Genomic DNA, 18740 nt, shown 5'->3' with positions numbered 1-18740 from the left:
ATTTTAGCAATAAGCGGTATCCAAACAAACCCTTAGAATCAACTTTTTTTTTTTGCTGAATAACAAAGAAAAAAAAAACTTTATAAAGAGAGAACAATAGAGGTATCATTAACCTTTGGAAAAAGTGAATTGCTAATTTTAAAGAAAAATAAAAATGAATCAAATAAATTAACTTAGCAATTTCCTTTTTCTTTTCAATTTCATTTTTCAGGTTTTGGGTTCGGCCAGGGTTAGAGAGAGGGGAGTCAGGCCATTACATATGAGAAATTGAAAGAAAAATGAAATTGCTAAGTTTATTTTTTTTTTAAAAAAAATTAGTAATTCAATTTTTTTCTCTGACATGGGTTTTTAAGAGGTTGATGTGGCATTTTTAAATAGCAACAATTAAAAAAAATTTATTAGCCACCTAATTATAGGTAGCCACCTAAATTATAAATGTGCAAACTGTGCAATCTATTAGTCATGTAAGGATTTTTTTTTTGTTAGTAAAATAATGGTAGAGATTAACTTAATTGCAAGTTCAAATTGTAGAGGTCAAATTAATTGCGGCCCCAAAATATAAGGACAAAAAATAGTATTTTTGCAAATATATTTTCATATGGATCCGTTCAGCATGGTCCACAAAATCTACCAGTCCACACTTTTGGTATGTTAAGACATAGGAGCAAGGAATGGTAGTTTTATTTTAGAATCTTGGGTGGAATCAGAGGTAGTGGGACCAGATAAGGAGAGGGATGGGTCTATTTGAAGCCTTCAAAAAGCGCCACATCTTCTTGATTCCAACAATAATATATATATGTCAAGTCTCTCTCTCTCTCTCTCTCGCTCTCGCTCTCTATGAATATAAAACGGACACACAAGGCACACCCAAATGAACCTGCCACTCTCATTCCTTAGTCAATCGTACACTACTAAAAGACAAAAATATCCCCGGTATTTTCATAAAAAAATGTTCAAACATGGACAGGACTGTCTGTCTCTTGGTCTTATTCTGAGAGTCATAACTCACAGACTCTCACAGTCGGTGACATTGATGACACGCATTCCCCAAACAAAGGAAAGAAGAAAAACAGAAAATAGAAAGGAACTTATGAAGAAGAGAACAAACAACATTGCTTAGATGACAGAAAAGGAATATATAACATCGGTTTCTCTCGTTGTTCTGCTAACGTTTGAGGGGCTCTCGTTGATGGGTTCTGCTTAGCTTATCTCCTGTGTCTGTATGTTCCTTCTGACCCTTTGTCGTTTCTTTCCAGTTATGTAGAATTCGAATTGTATCTGGGTTTTATAGTTTTTCTGTTATTATATATAGTTTGTATCTGTTTTTTTTTCATTTTGGTGTTATGGATGAAGGGCATGTTTAGTTGATGATTATTATTGGTTTTGAATCTAATTAGACTGTTTTTGAATCTTACATGAGGATATTTATGTGGGTAATGCTTCTTTACCTGAATTGGGGTTGGATGAGGCTCAGAGGGTTGCATAGTTAGGATTTAAACAACACTATACTCTGAAAGTTTTTGTCTTTTGGGGCTGTCCAATATAATCTGGACTCTGGAGGGAAGGGGGTTACTTTGATGGCACTATGAAAGTTATTCAGAAAGTTTCCTAGGTTCTTCACTGGATATGATTAAGCTGTTAGCGTATATGAGAAACATTATATGAATATAACAAGTAAAAGCTTTGTTAAATTTGAGAACCCTGTGTTCACCAAATTCAATAGAAATGGTTCCTTCATTGTTTTCAATTTTTCTGAATTTGATATTTCAGATTTTGTTGAGTTAATTGGAGTCCATATGTTCTGTATCTGAATCTGGTTCAATGCTGTGTGGAGCTTGAAATGGTCAAATCCATTTCTTACATTATTCATGCGTTGTGAAAAATTATGCATATGAGTATTTGAGCTTCCTGTCCTATATGTAAATCATGCAAAAAGAAAGTAAAATTATTCATCTGTTTGCTAGGCTGAACAACAAGGGAATTTCTTTGATTTGCCAAAAGACTTGCCCAACATTACATCAATGTATCAAATTTACTAATTTGAGTTGTTAGCAAAATGAAGGGCAGGTTGTTAGCAAATTGAAGACCAAGTGAATGACTTTTATTTTGGGCATAGATTAGGAACAAGATGGCGTGTCTTTCTTTTTTTCAACATACGAGATGGGATGTGGCTGAATTTGAGGAGAGGAATGCTGGAAAAGAGAGGAACAAGATTCGGTCCCTTTGTTAAGATTATTTTAATTTTGTCCTCTCTTGCGATTCATTAGTCTCAAATGATATCAAAAATATTTCCTATAGTTGGTAACAGAGCATCATTGTTAGCATGTTGAATTGGCAAGAGTGTCCTGAAAGATATAGAGGCTTGAACATGAGCCATGAAGGGGACAACTTGTTGATGTTCACATGTAAGTGTTGAGTTTGAGAGATTGAAATAATAGTTAATCCCCAAACAAAATGGCCTAAGATTTTGAATTGAAGTTGTATCCAATGTGCATATCAAGGCGTCATTGAAAGGCTATCCAAAGTGTCAATCTTCCCATATCTCCTGCAATGCTAGTACTTAATGCAGGACTATGTGGCATTCACATACTTGAATGGTCTAGATTTATGCCATTTCTGCATCATGCTTAGCATCTTGTATGTTAGGAAGACCATTCCCCAAAAGAAAGGCCAAAATGTTTATTCCCACCCCCTCCCCCCAAAAAAAGAAAAAGAAAAAGTTAAACTGCAACGATATGAAGGGCACTTCACCAATTCCAATGTAGCCCTCGCTCCAGCACTGCTACCCTTAAAGGGTAGGGGTGGTTAGTGACTCCTTGGCTCTGCAAGCATGTATACTTTCATTACCCCTTGAGTCTGCTATCCTTGTATGTTGGCATGTTTTTTTATTATGGTAACCCGTGTTACCTTCAACTTGGCTTAGCAACAACTATGTTTGGAAATATTTAGGGCATTTAAGAATTTTGCTGGGTGTGGTAAAATTCTCATAAACTCATTGCATGGATGACAAAGTATGATCATCAATAAACCTAGTTCTGATTTGTTGGAAATAAAGGAGAGATATTACTTGAATTTTCTTGAAATTCTCACAAAATGAAATTACCTATAAACCATTATTAATGAAATAAACTTTAGAGATAAATTCTCTTTTTATTGCTTATCCTAGTGAGATCTCTAATAAATAGCAACATTATTCGCTTGCTTAAAAAAGTACCTTTTTTTAAAAAAAAATTTCCTTTAGGCAGCTGGACATGTAAATGTTGTAGACATATCATGGATCCGGTAAAACATTGAATTATATAAACGGAAATATCATAGTTTGTTTAATTGTTAAATTTGTTTAAAGACATTAACTTCAGCCAATTAAGGTAATGGTTAAAAACAATGAATTAAGATTGAACAATAAAAATGCATCACTAAAGCTCAGTAAGTAGCTAAGCCTGTCAACTTTATGAGAAACTCAAATGACAATTAATTTATGAATATATTATTTCTATAGTTGATGTGAATGATCATTTATTATAAATTAGAATAAAATTAATAAATTTTTTATAAAAAAAAATACTCCAACATGATTACTCTGCTAAATTGCTATTTATGCTTGTTCTCTCAAGCTTCAGTTCATATTTTGCAGGTTCCCATTTGTTAAAAAAGTATCATGATGGGAAATAGTATTGAGGATGATGATGATGATTCCTTCACTAAGCCCCTTGGAAGACGGTCTGTCATTTATTATGGCATGGGTCACATGCTCAATGATATCACTGCTGCCTGTTGGTTCACTTACCTCTTATTGTTCTTGACAGATATTGGACTTTCTTCAAGGTATATGTCTTATTACCTGGCCAGCAGTTTATAAAATCACATTACAGTTGTTAAAGATGTTTTCTGTTGACGTTTTGTTCACATTATGTTGAGAAAGAACGATACATGGAAGGAAAGTGGTGTTTATCCTGGGTAATGTTGAATTTGGTAATAGGGGATTTATCAGGTACAAGTTTTATATGTTATTTGGGAAAAGTAAATTTGGTGATATTCTACCAGATTCAAACTCTTATTCTTTGCAGCATTATGAGATTTTAGTTTGGAGATATAGTGAAGTCAGCAAACAATTTATTATCAAGCACACACTTAGGACACTACCTAGAACTTCTTGATTTGCTTATGTTTTCATCAAAATTGTTCTTGAATAAAGTTTTTTGTCTGTTGCTGCATTGAGTTCTGTTTAGCTCATGGTATGAATGAATTGTTGAGCTCCTATAATTTCTTTTTTTGACATTGTTGTTTCGTTTTATAGGGATGCTGCTGTGGTTATGCTTTCAGGTCAAGTAGCTGATGGATTTACAACCATATTGGCTGGTGAACTGGTACATATTTATATTTTTTTCTGTTTTTTTTTTAACTCACAAATTGATATGCTAAAATACATAACTAGATACTGTAAAATTAAAACAGTGGAATATTATATCTATCTGGTCCATTTTTTGTTTTGAATACTTTTTAATATCCATCATTGTTTTTTCCTTTCTTCGATTTTTCTTTTTGTTATTTAATTCATTGGAGCCTTCACAGTGGTACTCAAGTTTGAGTCTAGTGACAAGTTAACATGTGTTTCTTATACTTCTTACATGTGAGTGTTTGATTCATTTTGCATTGCTTGCTTCTAGTACAAGAATAAAATAAAGAAAAAAGAAAAGAAAATAGCAAGCACTTTCTCTAATTTGTGATTGGGTTTACAAGAGGATTTTACACGTGAAACCTTTTAAAAAAAATGTCTAATATACACTAACAATATTGAACAAAAGGAATTAAATTCTATATGTTCTTCAAATCAGTTTTTTAAACCTCATTTACTAGCTCTATATAGGCAAATGGTTTCAGAAGAAAGTACAAATGCAGATGTCATGTCTGATTGTTATGTTTTCATGTCCTACACAAGATTGTATGCACATATTATGATTGCCTAGGGCTAGGTTTTAATATCCAGTTATTCTGTCTCCTAAATGATTGAAATTCAAATATTTTTACAAAATTTTTGTTAAATACATAAGCTCTTATTTTTGGTTGTTTGGGTGATTTTGAGAGGGGGGGGGGGGGGAATTGTGACCTCAGCTTGCTGGAAATAATACTGCTTCCTATTGTTTCCATGATAGATTGACAGGTTTGGACATTTCAAAATATGGCATGCTGCAGGCTCTGTTCTGGTTGCCGTTTCATTTTCTTCTGTTTTTGGTGGTTGCGTACCTTGTAAGATCTTTGGTACTTCTTCATCAACATTGGAAACTGTTGGCTACAGCTTGTTTGCAGCAATCTTCAATGTTGGTTGGGCTGCTACTCAGGTTTCACACATGTAATAACCTTCTCAATCTACAATTTCCAGTTGAAATGTGCAAATCATCATTTCTATTTTTTATCCTATATAAGAACAAGGGAAAAGGCACTGCTGCCACTCCTTTAAGTGGTTATTATTCTGTGAACACATAATTTTTTGGGCATTTAATTGAAGCCTAAAAAACTGATTGGTAACAAATGGCTATTTTGTTTTATTTCTGAATTTTTGTCTATGCGGAGGGACTAGCCTGAAAGTTTGTTAATTTAACAAAAGGATGATCACATAAAACAGGGGGACCTTATGGAAATTCCTTAAAGCATGGGGCACCAGTGAACCCCTTCACCTGGCCCTTCCACATTCATGGAAAAGATAAAAGGAAGAAACACATGTCATTGGCTTTGGAAGTATTTTTCACTTATGCTATGAACCTTAACTGTTTTGTTGAAGGTCTATGGTGAATTGCATCACACTGAATTCAACAAGTAGAGTAGTGCTGACTAGCTGTCGAAATGCATTTACAATGGTCAGCTTCGAACTGAATTCTATTTGGTTGTACTTGTCTGTATGTTGTAACATGGTACCAATGAAGGTTTTTTTTTTTGGTAACTTTGTTTTATAGATTGCCAACCTCAGCCTATATGCAGTTGCTCTAATAGTCTTTGCTGTCACCAAAGCAAACACATATGCTGATGTTGAAAATCAGGTATGTCCAAAGAATTTTTGATCTATTATTAAGAGTTTTCTTTCTGGATTTTAATCACTGTATTCTACCGAGCAGTATCGATGGATTGCATATTCATCAATTTTTGTTGGATGCTGCTTCGTGGGCATATTCCTTTTTGGAACCAAAGAGCCAAGGTGACATAAATAGTCTAAATCTTTGAAGTTTCTAGGAAATGTCTTTATAATGCTTTCTTGATGTGTTGTGAGATAAAAAATTAATCTTATAGTACCATGACCTGTAATAGTGTTATCATTCTTAATTTTGTTTGGTATAAGATAAGAAAATGACTAGGGGCATTTAATTTCAAGTTTTGTTTTTTGCCTTTGGTACTAGATGGATAAAGACCTCATTTTTTCACATTGTTTAATTGAACCATTTGGTTAGAAACTAGATGTGAGAAATTCCAACACCATCAATGTAAGGGAAATATTTGAAATTTTAGAAAGTTTGGGGGTACCTCGGCATAGTTAATTACAATAATTATTTACTTCTCTTATGTAGATCCAGGGTAGGAGCACGCGGAAATTTTCATGTTAGGATTGCATGGGCTTACTGGTTCAAGCGAGTTCTATATTATGAAGTTGCTATCGTTTATGTGCTCACCAGATTAATTGTCAATGTGTCACAGGTCAGTGCATTTTCCTGTTTAGTGGTGTTCATTTTAACAAACAGAAAAGAAAGAAGAAACTTAACTTTATATATTATAACATCATATGAGGAGCTGATATTTTTAAGAGTATCTTAAGCCTCCAAGAAAACATGTCCTATGAAAAATGGGCTTCCCTACTGGAAAAATCAGTCCACAAATATTACAAATTATAAAAGAAGCGATTTCCCTAAAATTGGTAAGCTATCTTTGTAGTTCTGATATCAAGATGGCTTCTTTTGTCAGGCGTATCTTGCATTCTATGTTATTAATGATCTACGAATGGCCCAATCAGCTAAAGCTCTGGTACATGCACAAACCTTTCCAAATCATATTTCTTTTAATCTTAAAAATATTTTATTTGGAAAAATGATACATGGCTAATTCTTTCAAATTGATGGGAGCAGGTTCCTGCAATCATCTACACTTGCAGCTTCATTGTATCTGTTATTCTACAGGTTCCCTTGTGAAACCCACTTCTTTGGTTGAAAAACCGTGTTTTCTACAAATTCTTTATTTATTGATACCTGACCTTTTCAGGAGATTGCATGGACTGGCCAACGCCTGAAGGCCTACTACACTGCTGGTGGCATTATTTGGATGTTTTCTGGTGCAGCAATCATTTTCTTACCTAGAAGCATGAGTGCTTTCATGTACATAATATCAATATTTATTGGTGTAGCAAATGCTTTGATGATGGTATGATCTAATATTCTGTTCTATTAATCTTTTCTTCATTTCAAGTTATTTATGAGTCCATTTCACTTCTATGACATATTAAGATAAGTGAAGCATTGTCCTTATTGTTGAATTTTCTTATCAATAAAAGAAAAATCAGTGTCCTCATGGTTGATGGAAACCATTTAGATTTGAGAATCAAAATATTATGACACGATAAACAACCAGCCTTCTGGGACTTGTTACAGCAATATGACAACCTTAGAGTTTATAAATCTTCCTCTGAATAGTTATGCTTCATAACAGATAATTTTGCTAACAAAGCATTAACTAAAGAACATTTGTATTCTTCTAATTCGACCCAAGCTTATTGATTTGAGTTTGACGATGATGATTCTAATAACAAATTAAGCCAGAAGCCCAAAATTTCCCCAGTTTATTGAAAATAGGAGATTTTTTAAAAAGTTCCATCTAAATTAGTGAATGATTTGAGATCCTAACACTGAAATGTCTAAATGAAGTATGAAAGAAATCAAAACTATAGAACTTATGTGAAAAACGAGTACTTTACCTAATAGGTTGTATGATGTAACATAGTCTGTGAACTACCAGTCCACACACTTTACAAGGACAGTTGAATCTTAAACATTGTCTAAATGTATTAATGCTAACAGAAACAACATAAAAACGTTCCTGTTCAATTACAAATGTATTAATGCTAACAGGGAACTTGATATTTCACATCAGATTAGGTCCTCTTTAAAGACTACACTCAAGCCATTATTGACTTCTTATGATTAATTTCAATGAACTTGTATAAAATTTTTCCTGAATTACTATAGGTGACTGGAATAAGTATGCAAAATGTTCTAATTGGGGAGAATCTTGGTGGCTGTGCATTTGTTTGTGGATCATTGAGCTTCTTGGACAAAATCTCATGTGGGCTTGCCGTTTATGTTCTTCAGTCTTTCCAAAGTAAGTTGTTTGAATCTTCAGTCTTTGCAAAAGCTTTAAAATTAGGGTTCTTTTATATGATTCTAGGTGCTTTGTTACATACTTGATTATTACATACAAGTATGTATAGTTATGAGTGAATGGAGAGGGATATTGGCTTATATTCATTAGCTGTTTCTCTAGATCCTACTATCCTAGATCTTTTCTTTTGAGGGATGGAAGATATAAGAGAAAAATAAAAAGAATTTAAGAGCAATAATGGATAATACTATTACAAAATCCAAAAACGAAAAACCAAAATACACCCCGGCTGTGTCCTGTCATTTAAAAAAAAAAAAAAGGAAAAGAAAAGAAAGGGCTGGACATGCTTGCAGCTGTGCCCCAGAGGTGTCCATGCTTCCTAGGGCTTGATTTTGGCTTTTATTATGCTAAAGGGAGATTGAGAAAAGATTCACTCACTATTTGAAATTTCACATGCCAAAAAAGATCACTATCATGACTATCATTTTTGTTGAAGATGATCCACTATTTATATTTTATTTTTGGTAATGTTTTTGTTGGTCAATTATGTTACTGACTAATTAGACAACCATTGGAGCAACCAACAGAAACAATCATGGAAGCCTTGTTAGCTTTAGTTTAAGTGATCTGGGATATCTTAGTAAAGCCTTGTTAGCTTTACTTGAAACATCACTTGAGCAGGTTTGAAAGTTTGATACTAATTTTCCAGACATGGGATCTCTTCTTGATTTCTGATTAATTCCTCTATTAATTGTTGTCATCTTAATTTTCAGAACTCATCAGTAACACTGACATTATTTTTTGTGTCTGTGTCTTTGTGTGTAAAAAATTCTTGAGTTCTTTCTCAAATGTCCATACTGGTTCTTAGTCAAAAATTTCTGTTTGATATTCTATATACTCCAATGCAGGTTGCTCTCCAGAACTTCAGAGAACAAATGCAATAAATGTCTATATTTCAGTTACACGGTTTGGTTTGGGTCTCTTACCGTCATTTTGTGCACTAATTGGGGTGGCAGTTACGTACAGCATGAAACTCCATACCCCTTTTTCGAAACCTATAATGGAGCCGCTGTTGGAATAGTCTACAAAAGGCCAATTTACTTTAAACAACACTGATTGTAAGATGGTGGAGCATTTGCTTTTGAGTATTTACCTGAAGCAAAGCTTTATAGCACACATTTCTATAGGAAAGGAAAAAATTTAGATAGATATGATGGAGAAAGCCATGAGATTTTCTTATTCTTTTTTTATTTCTTTCTATGAAGTCTTTTTTTTCAGTACTCTTTTTTTGCGTATAGGACATTATCATGTGTATAATCAAGATTTTATATTTGTTAATGAAAAGTCTATTCAGTGAACTTATACATATATGAATGATACTCTCTCTGCTAAAAGAAAAAAAATGCTACATCTTGTTAGGTGTTGTTATCAAATAATGATACCTATTGATAGTACCTATCAAAAAAAAAAAATGATACCTATTGATAGTGATGATTGACTTTGTTTATATTGATTGGTACTACCTTGGTATCGATAAAGCAAATGAGGTTCAAAGTGATGGTGCTCACTCCCCTATTTGCCTATGCCCTGAGTGAGCCAAGTGATGCCCATTTCTTGGTGAATGAAATGGTGAATAGCATATGTATTACCAATGATTATACTCTGATTCGAACTCCATTATATACAGCGGAGGTGCTTGCTTATGCTAACATTTGTGGCCTCGTTTTATCTGATAAATTAGGTAAGATCACAGTTTCTTCACCTTCAGTTTGTGGCTAGCCGAGATTATATAGTTTATGCCTGAAAACAAATTGGGCCATGTTCTATCGGTGGCAGTTTGAGGCAGCTCCAAGTAGAATAGAATCAGATGTAATTTGCAGAATGCTTTGATTCACTTCTTATAACCCTGCTTAAGCTGCTGAAAATCCTGCAGCAGCTGGATACTAGTTCAATGTGGTGAATGAAGCTATTTTAGCTTATTTTAGGATTGTTTATATCAAACCCTATGCTCTGCAAGATTTGTAGGGAGGGCCCAAAAGAATGTGAAAAAGACAAGCCTAGGGCCCTTGCTTATAACTTGGTCTGTCCTCTAGATTTTTGGTTCTTTCTTCTTCTTTTGAGCCAATTTTCTTTCATGGTGAGGTGATTTTTCTATTTCAAGTGAGCTGTTGAGTGTTGATAATTTAAAATATGGAGTTTCTCCCACAAGTATTGATTATCCGAAACATTCCTGAAGTGCATTAAGCAAATTATAACCAAAAGCATGCATGCATGAGCACTTGTAAATTCAGGTTGACATAGAGTTGAGCAATTAAAGTACAAAGCATTAGATTGAAAAAGAACTGAATGCAATTATTAGAAGCATCTAATTGTCCATCCAAGATATGAAACAGTTATTCTACTATGAACAATCAGATTCATTATCTCTCTTTCAAACAAAATTAAACTTAAAACATATATTACATTTTCTTGTTTTGGAACAACAGAGGGTAATGTTTTTTCATATCCTCCTCCCCTTCCCATGTGATCCTCCCTTTTGAATGGTTCCACATCTTCACTAATTTCACAACTTTATTAGACCGTAAAAGTTTTTCCTTATTCCCTTCAAGCAATTGAGCTGACAGCTTCACATTAGATAAAACCTTGCCTCCATCTACAGCCATACTCACTATCGTCATATATGCAAACAAAAAAGGACATGTACGCAGTTAGCAGTGAAAGACACAAAATTGTTTCAACAAATACTGATTAGAATACACAATAATATTTTATTATTTAAGAACAAAATATAATTATTTTTGATGCATCCTACATCTATACAACACCAAAATATTTGAGTCCTATATATCATAGCATGTAAGTTTCGTTCATTTGTATGATCCATATATTATATGAGAGAAGTATTGGGTAATCAGTACATTAGGCAAAAAATTTAATTAACTCCAACTACTTGGACATCTAATACTAATTTTTTAAAAGTAAAAAAAAAAAAATGAAATTACTAATTACCTTGTTCACTTTCATTATCTTTTTTCGCAACACGAGTCTTAGTGTAGTCTCCACTCTATATCAAAACATAAAATTCACAAAATTGGTTCAAAATATATCAAATTAACAACAAAAAGAAAAAAGAAAAAAGAAAATATATATATATATATACACACACACACACACACACACCTTGAGCTCCTGGTGATTCAAAGCCACATCCTCATCCATAGGTACTGCAGGCAAAACATCATAGGTTTCTTTGGGGCCAAGCAACTCACTGTTACTACTAGAACTGTCACCAATCTATAAAGACAATAAATCAGATACATATTGGTTCAAACAATCAAAGTCCTTGAAAAAATTAAGCCAAAAGAAGAAGACAATAACATAGCATAAATACTAAAAGTATACCTCAGGGGATGTGGTATTAGAAGCTACGTCCTCTTCGTCTTCCACAGGTAATCCAATCATATCAAAAACCACATTCTCGTAGTCAGGCAATTCATACTCATAAAAAATCATGTCCTCGTCCACAGGTAATTCATTCAAATCAAAGTTCAAAACCATGCTTGTTTTTCCAACGTAATAATCTATAACACACCCCAAGTTAAAGTTATATTTTGACATGCATTTTAAAAACACACTAAATCCTAAAAATCTAGAATTAAATAAACTAACTTGAACACAGAACAGGGTTCTTGAAAGAAAAAAAAGGAACATACCTTGAATAGAACATAAACCCTTAAACCCGAGTTTCTCTCAATGAAAATATTGTGAAGTATTTAGCAACTGAAATATTAATTTATACTCTCTAACTCTCAAAACCTCTTCTTCTAATAATATCCTTATTCAGGCTCACTCACGCACTGACACAATGTTAATACAAAAACTTATCTTATAAAATCAGCCCACTGACACAATGTTAATACGTTGGAAAACTTATCTTATAAAATCGGCTTATGTAATGCCACTTTAACAAGATACTTTTTTTCACAAGTAGGATAAAAAGTAGAGTTTTTCTTAATGTATTCATCGATGCTAATAAAAACTGATCTAGAACGTAACACACACACGTAGCCATAATGATATCGAATCAATCCGTAATTCCTATTAATATAGTTTGATTAAATTAAATATTATATGAGCCAATATTGTTGGGTGGACATTAGAATTGGCCCATCAAAGTACAAAACAGAAGCCCGTTAGGTTTTGTATGTCCTTTTTACGAGGACTTCTACATTCCGGTGGATAATTTTTTTTTTTTAAATGAGAAAAGAATTTCATTAATGTTTTTTGTTTTTGTTTTTTTAATTAATTAATTTTCATTTTTATAACTTGATAAATCTATATATTATGCTTAAAAACTAAACCGTGGCATTTAATTTTACTATATGCCTGTTGAGCTACATCAACGATCACATCGTCCACCTATTTTCAATATTCTCTCACATTTTTAATTATATTTTTTCTTATTAATTTCTCAACTTATTGTTATACTTTTAAAATTTTCCTACTTTTTACCTTTTTGTATCCCGACTACTATTTATCTTGATATTGCTTTTCCCTTATCCCTTTTGTAGGTGCACAATTGCACCTGGCCCCAAGAACGGTTACGGGCCCAGGCCCAATGAGCCTTAAACAATATGAATTTGTAGAGTGTGGGCTTGAAACCCAGGATAGAAGTACGTGGGGATTAAATGACAAACTAAGGATTTCGAATACTTGGAAACAATAAGGAATATTGCAAATTGGCCTCCTCGGACGTAAGCCGAGAGCTGTTCTTATATTATATCCCCTTCTTAGTCTTTATCTTTCTTTTTTAGGTTACAAAAGTCCTCCCTCTTTCTGTCTTAAATTGCTCTTTATATACTACTCTTTTGAATGCTTAGTACACGTGTTACCTCACCTCCCCCTTAGTCTCGATATTTCTTTTTTTTAGTGCCTTTAAATAGTAACCAGAAGTTTCTCTTCCACTGTTCAGGTGTCACTTCTCCATAAATGCGGCCAGGGTAGTAGGTGCAGGGTCTTTAATGTGGAGGCAGCAGCCTTTATCTTTGACATTTCTTCAACACCGGTGCTTCTGGGGCGTTCTAGGGTTCACCCCTTTTAACCATTGGCCTTAACTGTGTCATCCCCTAACCTTTATTATGAAATCCCGAGTTCTTAGGTGCTCGTCCAAGGGTAAGTTCACCCTCGGCTGGATCCTTGTATCCTCGGCATATGGGCCGACCCATAGCACTAACAACTTCCAAACCCAGGGTCAGGTCGGCCTTCCTTAACACGGCCCAAAAGGCCCACGTTCCCATCAGGATCTTTTTGCCCCCCCACAATAGCCCCTCAAAACTCTAATTTTCAACGTCCGAGGAGAAAAATAGGGTTTTGATCCGACGAGAACCTACTCCAATCATTTTGTGAGTAATGGCACGTGTGGAAATCGTTTCGCGTCCCAGAAGATGCCATTTGGCGGTTTTATTTTGAACAACGCGCGTATTTAATATTGCCAGTTACACTTTGTCCCTCACGTTCAATGGTGAGATGGGCATCCAACGGCCCTCATTACTCCACGAAATTTTAGGCGGGACAAATATAATTTCGAGGCCGCCCTTTTCGCACGTCGTGACGCTTTGGGAACCTGCGCCTTCATTTAATTCCTCTGGGGGTAATCCCATCAAGACATCAGCCATCATTCCTTACTTTGCAGAAAACCGTGGAAATTTGCACTCCTTCAACCTTGTAAGTTCTTGCTCCTATTCTTAACCTTTTTCTCCTTGATATTTGTCCTCGGCTATCACTACAAACACTATCCCTTTTAGAGTTTAGTCTATCGTTCCTCTGTGATGGGAAAATTCAAGTGTCTAGTTGATACCGCCGCTGGGATGGAAGGCTTTAGAGCCAAATACCGTATTCCCAGCGACGTAGGATTAGAATATTGCCCGGCAACAGCCGTGGCTGGTTCAAAGAAGGAGGGAGAGGTTATCATTCCTATGATAGCCTTTATAGAGGGTGGGATGGATGACCCTTCCAATGAAACCTGTAACAAGGGAGTACCTTCACAACCACCGGTTGTGTCCCGACCAATGCCTCCCAAACGTTTTTAGAGTTTTAGGTAGTGTAGATGCTCTAAACGAGCAGATGGGTTTAAACCTCACATGGCACGATGTCGTGTTCTTATATGAGTCCCACAAACTTTCTAAAGTAGGTTATTACATTAAATCTCGGTCCAGCACCGTTAGGCTAATCTCCTGTCTGCCCAAATCAAACAAAGGCATGAAGGACGACTACTTGATCGTGTCTGGGAACTGGCACAACGGCTTCCACTGCCCAGTTGAGTGGGGGGATCCAGGTGCGATGCCGTAGGATTAACCTCCCCACGACACAATTTCTCCTAACACACACACAGAAATGCGTATTCGTACTTACTTAAATTTGTTAAACATCTATATAAATCTGACCAAGTTTGTTTGTTTTGACATCTTTTTTGCAGATAAGCAACACGTGCGTCCTCGTCTGAGTCACTGTAACATCGCAGATCTGAACCGGGTACTTCGCTCTGAGGTGTTCGTTAGTGAAGACCTGCAACTCCGGGCTGCTCACCTTATTCTTGGGTACACCCCCCTTTCCAAAGACTTCCAGGAGATAGAGAACGCCATAATTGCGGGCGACCGAAGACGAAAGAGGATAAACGTAGCTCGGCCCCACTTTTTAGACGACCGTGATCTCCCGGACGCTCCTAACACCATTTTGTACAACCGGCCGATAGCAGCAGTCCCCCTTGCCGTGCATTCACAAACAGCTGTCATTCCGGAAAGAGCGGTGTCTTCTTCACACACACTTGACGACGAGATAGATCAATTCCATCTCGAAGACACCGAGAGACCTCGCGGGAACCAGTTTGTGGTACTTTCCGACGAGGAGGAAGAAGCCACCGAGGCCTCTGGAATCGCAGGGTTTGTAGTTGCCCTTCCCGAGGACGAACTTGAAGAAGACATGGGAAGAATGGAGGGCCTCCTTACCAATAGGGCTGCTAAAGTTGCAGAGAAAAAGAAAACGGGGACGTCCCAAGTTCCCCCAGCTTTACCTCCTCCTCCTCCTCCAGCTGAGCCAAAACTGCCAGCCGAGGATCCCAAGAAAAAGAGAAAGGGGGATAACGAGGGGACGATTACTAAAGACCCCAAGAAACCACGCCAACAACTCCCACCGGCCCAGCAGCAGAAGCCGGACAAGGGCAAGGGTAGAGCCCGTTCGGCTGAAATTGGGGAAATCAGGGACGAGGCTGAAGTGCGACGAGCACCGACCACCTGGTACCCCGATTTAAGACTGGACGGCGCTCCCATCTCTTGCCAGTCCAGTATAAGGGCGGTTCAACAAGGCCATGCCCACCACCTGGCCGAGGTCCTGGAACGCCCTCTTCTGCTACCCAAGGACATGGAAACCTTGGAAAAGATGGGCCAGCCACAACTATTCCTCTCACTAAAAAGAGACTTAGCGTTGGTAAGGTTTTCTCTTTTAATAATATTTATAGGTAAGTTTGTTCGTTATTATTCCTAACTCCATCATACTTTACTACAGGCTATTCAGGAGGTCTTCGTAGCTGAGAAGTTTATTGAGGACACTCGGAAAATAGCCAGGACTGAGCTCGAAATCAGGATGGAAACTGAGAAGTCCTTGGGCACAGCCCTTGCTGCGAATGAGAAGTTGACCTCGGAGGTGGCTGATCTGAAGAGAGAGAAAAATGGGGTCGAGTCAAACTTGAAGACCATGAAGACCCAGATAGAAGGACAGCGCAAGCTCCTTCATGAAAGAGATGAAGAACTCTCCCAAGCTCAAAGGGAGTGCTCGGATCTGAAGAAGCAACTGGCTCTGATGAAGGAAGAAGCCAGCTCCTTCAAACTCTCTCTTCAGGCTGCCAAGCAGGCAAGTTTCGATGAAGGGGTAGCAGCCACAGAGGAGCAGCTGACAGAGGAGTTCGCGGCTTTGTGCCGTGAATACTGTCAAAAAGTATGGGGGGAAGCTTTAAACGTAGCAGGAGTTCCCCAATCTTCGGATTTGAGGAAGTCCGAGAATGTTTGGCTTCCCCTAGAAATACAGGAGATTGAAGAGGCTCCTGCTGCTACTCCTATCCCCGAGACGACTCCTCTTGCTATACCTCCGGTGGTCTCACAGCAAATTCCTGATCCTACAAAACCTTCTGGTTCCAATAAAGAAAAGGAAGGAGGAATGGATGCAGAGAAGGACTTGAACCAGACAGTGGAACCCAACGTCCTTCCAACAAAGACAGCGGATAAAGGAAAGCAGGTTATGACTCCTTTTGAGCTGGAGTTGAGAAAGACCGAGGGCACTAGTACCTCTCAGCAAGCTCCTCCTCCAACAGCTTAGGACTTAGCTTAGGGCTTCTCTTTTTCCATTCCCCTTTTTTTTTTTTTTTGAATTATATATTGTAACGCATATTCAACTGATTAATGAAGAACGATTTCGTTTACTTTTTACTTGGATTGTATCTGTTTTTACTTTATTCTTTTTGTACTTATTACAACAGTTTCCCATTAAGTCATATCAAAAGTTTCTCAGAGTATAAAAATCTAACTCCAAGGATTGCACAATCATAACTTCCACATAATCATGCGTATATTATTAAAGATTTAATACAAGGTGACATGGTTAATTCATTTGAACAATGCCTCGATTAAGAAGAAGAGAGGACATCATAAGAAGAAGAGAGGGCCTCATATAACGATTAAACCCGTGTATTGCATAGCTCTGTTTCTAGTAAGATGTAAGATCCGAGGACCATTCCTTACACAATCAGAAGTTAACTTTACGATTTGAGTTAATAAACAGTCACGTATTAACATCCAGACACAATCAGAAGTTAACTTTAATCGAAGCCGTAGTCCGAAGATAAATATTAAGCAATCTTTCGTTTAATTCTTAAAAATTGTAATTGTAAATGTTAATTTTCCCAAAGTAGGAGGTCCGAAGACCCGGCATAACTAAGGTTCTGTTTAACAAACGATAAGACATCAATTACCACAAGGTTTGTGGTCCGAGGACTGCACTTAACCAAGTTTCTGTTTGATTCTTAAAAATTATAACTTCAAATATTAATTTTCCCAAAGTAGGAGGTCCGAAGACCCGGCATAACTAAGGTTCTGTTTAACAAATGATAAGACATCAATTTCCACAAGGTTTGTGGTCCGAGGACTGCACTTAACCAAGCTTCTGTTTGATTCTTAAAAATTATAACTTCAAATGTTAATTTTCCCAAAGTAGGAGGTCCGAAGACCCGGCATAACTAAGGTTCTGTTTTAACAAATAATAAGACATCAATTTCCACAAGGTTTGTGGTCCGAGGACTGCACTTAACCAAGCTTCTGTTTGATTCTTAAAAATTATAACTTCAAATGTTAATTTTCCCAAAGTAGGAGGTCCGAAGACCCGGCATAACTAAGGTTCTGTTTAACAAATGATAAGACATCAATTTCCACAAGGTTTGTGGTCCGAGGACTGCACTTAACCAAGCTTCTGTTTGATTCTTAAAAATTATAACTTCAAATGTTAATTTTCCCAAAGTAGGAGGTCCGAAGACCCGGCATAACTAAGGTTCTGTTTAACAAATGATAAGACATCAATTTCCACAAGGTTTGTGGTCCGAGGACTGCACTTAACCAAGATTCTGTTTGATTCTTAAAAATTATAACTTCAAATGTTAATTTTCCCAAAGTAGGAGGTCCGAAGACCCGGCATAACTAAGGTTCTGTTTAACAAATGATAAGACATCAATTTCCACAAGGTTTGTGGTCCGAGGACTGCACTTAACCAAGTTTCTGTTTGATTCTTAAAAATTATAACTTCAAATGTTAATTTTCCCAAAGTAGGAGGTCCGAAGACCCGGCATAACTAAGGTTCTGTTTAACAAATGATAAGACATCAATTTCCACAAGGTTTGTGGTCCGAGGACTGCACTTAACCAAGTTTCTGTTTGATTCTTAAAAATTATCACTGCGAGCATCAGAGCTACTCATAACTTTGAAAAACAAACTGAGAAAAGCTCTTTTTATTAATAATAATACCTTCTAAGATTATTTACATTCCATGGACGTGGTACAATCCGTTCGTCTAGATCGGCTAGCCTATATGACCCTATGCCTGCTACTGAAACAATGCGATAGGGGTCTTCCCAGTTAGGTCCCAGCTTACCCCAAGCCGGGTTCTTAGAAGTGCCTACAACTTTCCTTAATACAAGATCACCAGGTGCAAGTGGTCTTAGCTTCACATGGGCATCATATCCTCGTTTTAGCTTCTGCTGATAATAGGCCATCTGGACCATAGCTGCCTCACGCCGTTCCTCAAGTAAATCAAGATCTTTCTCTAGAAGTCCCTCGTTATTCTCTGGG

The 18740-nt window shown here is 36.5% G+C and overlaps 1 protein-coding gene across 1 annotated transcript; it reads left to right on the top strand.

The window, feature by feature from the left end:
- Positions 1-975: 975 nt before the first annotated feature.
- Positions 976-9723, top strand: LOC142614411 (uncharacterized). The gene is made up of 13 exons (XM_075786932.1): positions 976-1220; positions 3635-3825; positions 4298-4367; positions 5154-5350; positions 5780-5855; positions 5952-6035; positions 6111-6190; positions 6558-6684; positions 6949-7008; positions 7110-7160; positions 7243-7401; positions 8223-8355; positions 9264-9723. The coding sequence occupies exons 2-13, from the start codon at positions 3659-3661 to the stop codon at positions 9434-9436; spliced, it is 1377 nt and encodes a 458-aa protein (XP_075643047.1). The 5' UTR covers positions 976-1220; positions 3635-3658; the 3' UTR covers positions 9437-9723.
- Positions 9724-18740: the final 9017 nt, after the last annotated feature.

This window comes from Castanea sativa, chromosome 11 (genome assembly GCF_040712315.1).
Source record: "Castanea sativa cultivar Marrone di Chiusa Pesio chromosome 11, ASM4071231v1".
NCBI classification, from domain to species: domain Eukaryota; kingdom Viridiplantae; phylum Streptophyta; class Magnoliopsida; order Fagales; family Fagaceae; genus Castanea; species Castanea sativa.
The sequence above is the reverse complement of the archived record's forward strand: the minus strand, read 5'-3'. Positions and strand labels throughout refer to the sequence as shown.

Excerpts from the sequence above, each read along its gene's own strand:
- LOC142614411 (XM_075786932.1), top strand. The coding sequence starts at position 3,659 with ATGATGGGAAATAGTATTGAGGATGATGATGATGATTCCTTCACTAAG. Across the intron at positions 7,009-7,109 it reads CCCAATCAGCTAAAGCTCTG|GTTCCTGCAATCATCTACAC; the intron begins GTACATGCACAA and ends TGATGGGAGCAG. Across the intron at positions 7,161-7,242 it reads TTGTATCTGTTATTCTACAG|GAGATTGCATGGACTGGCCA; the intron begins GTTCCCTTGTGA and ends TGACCTTTTCAG.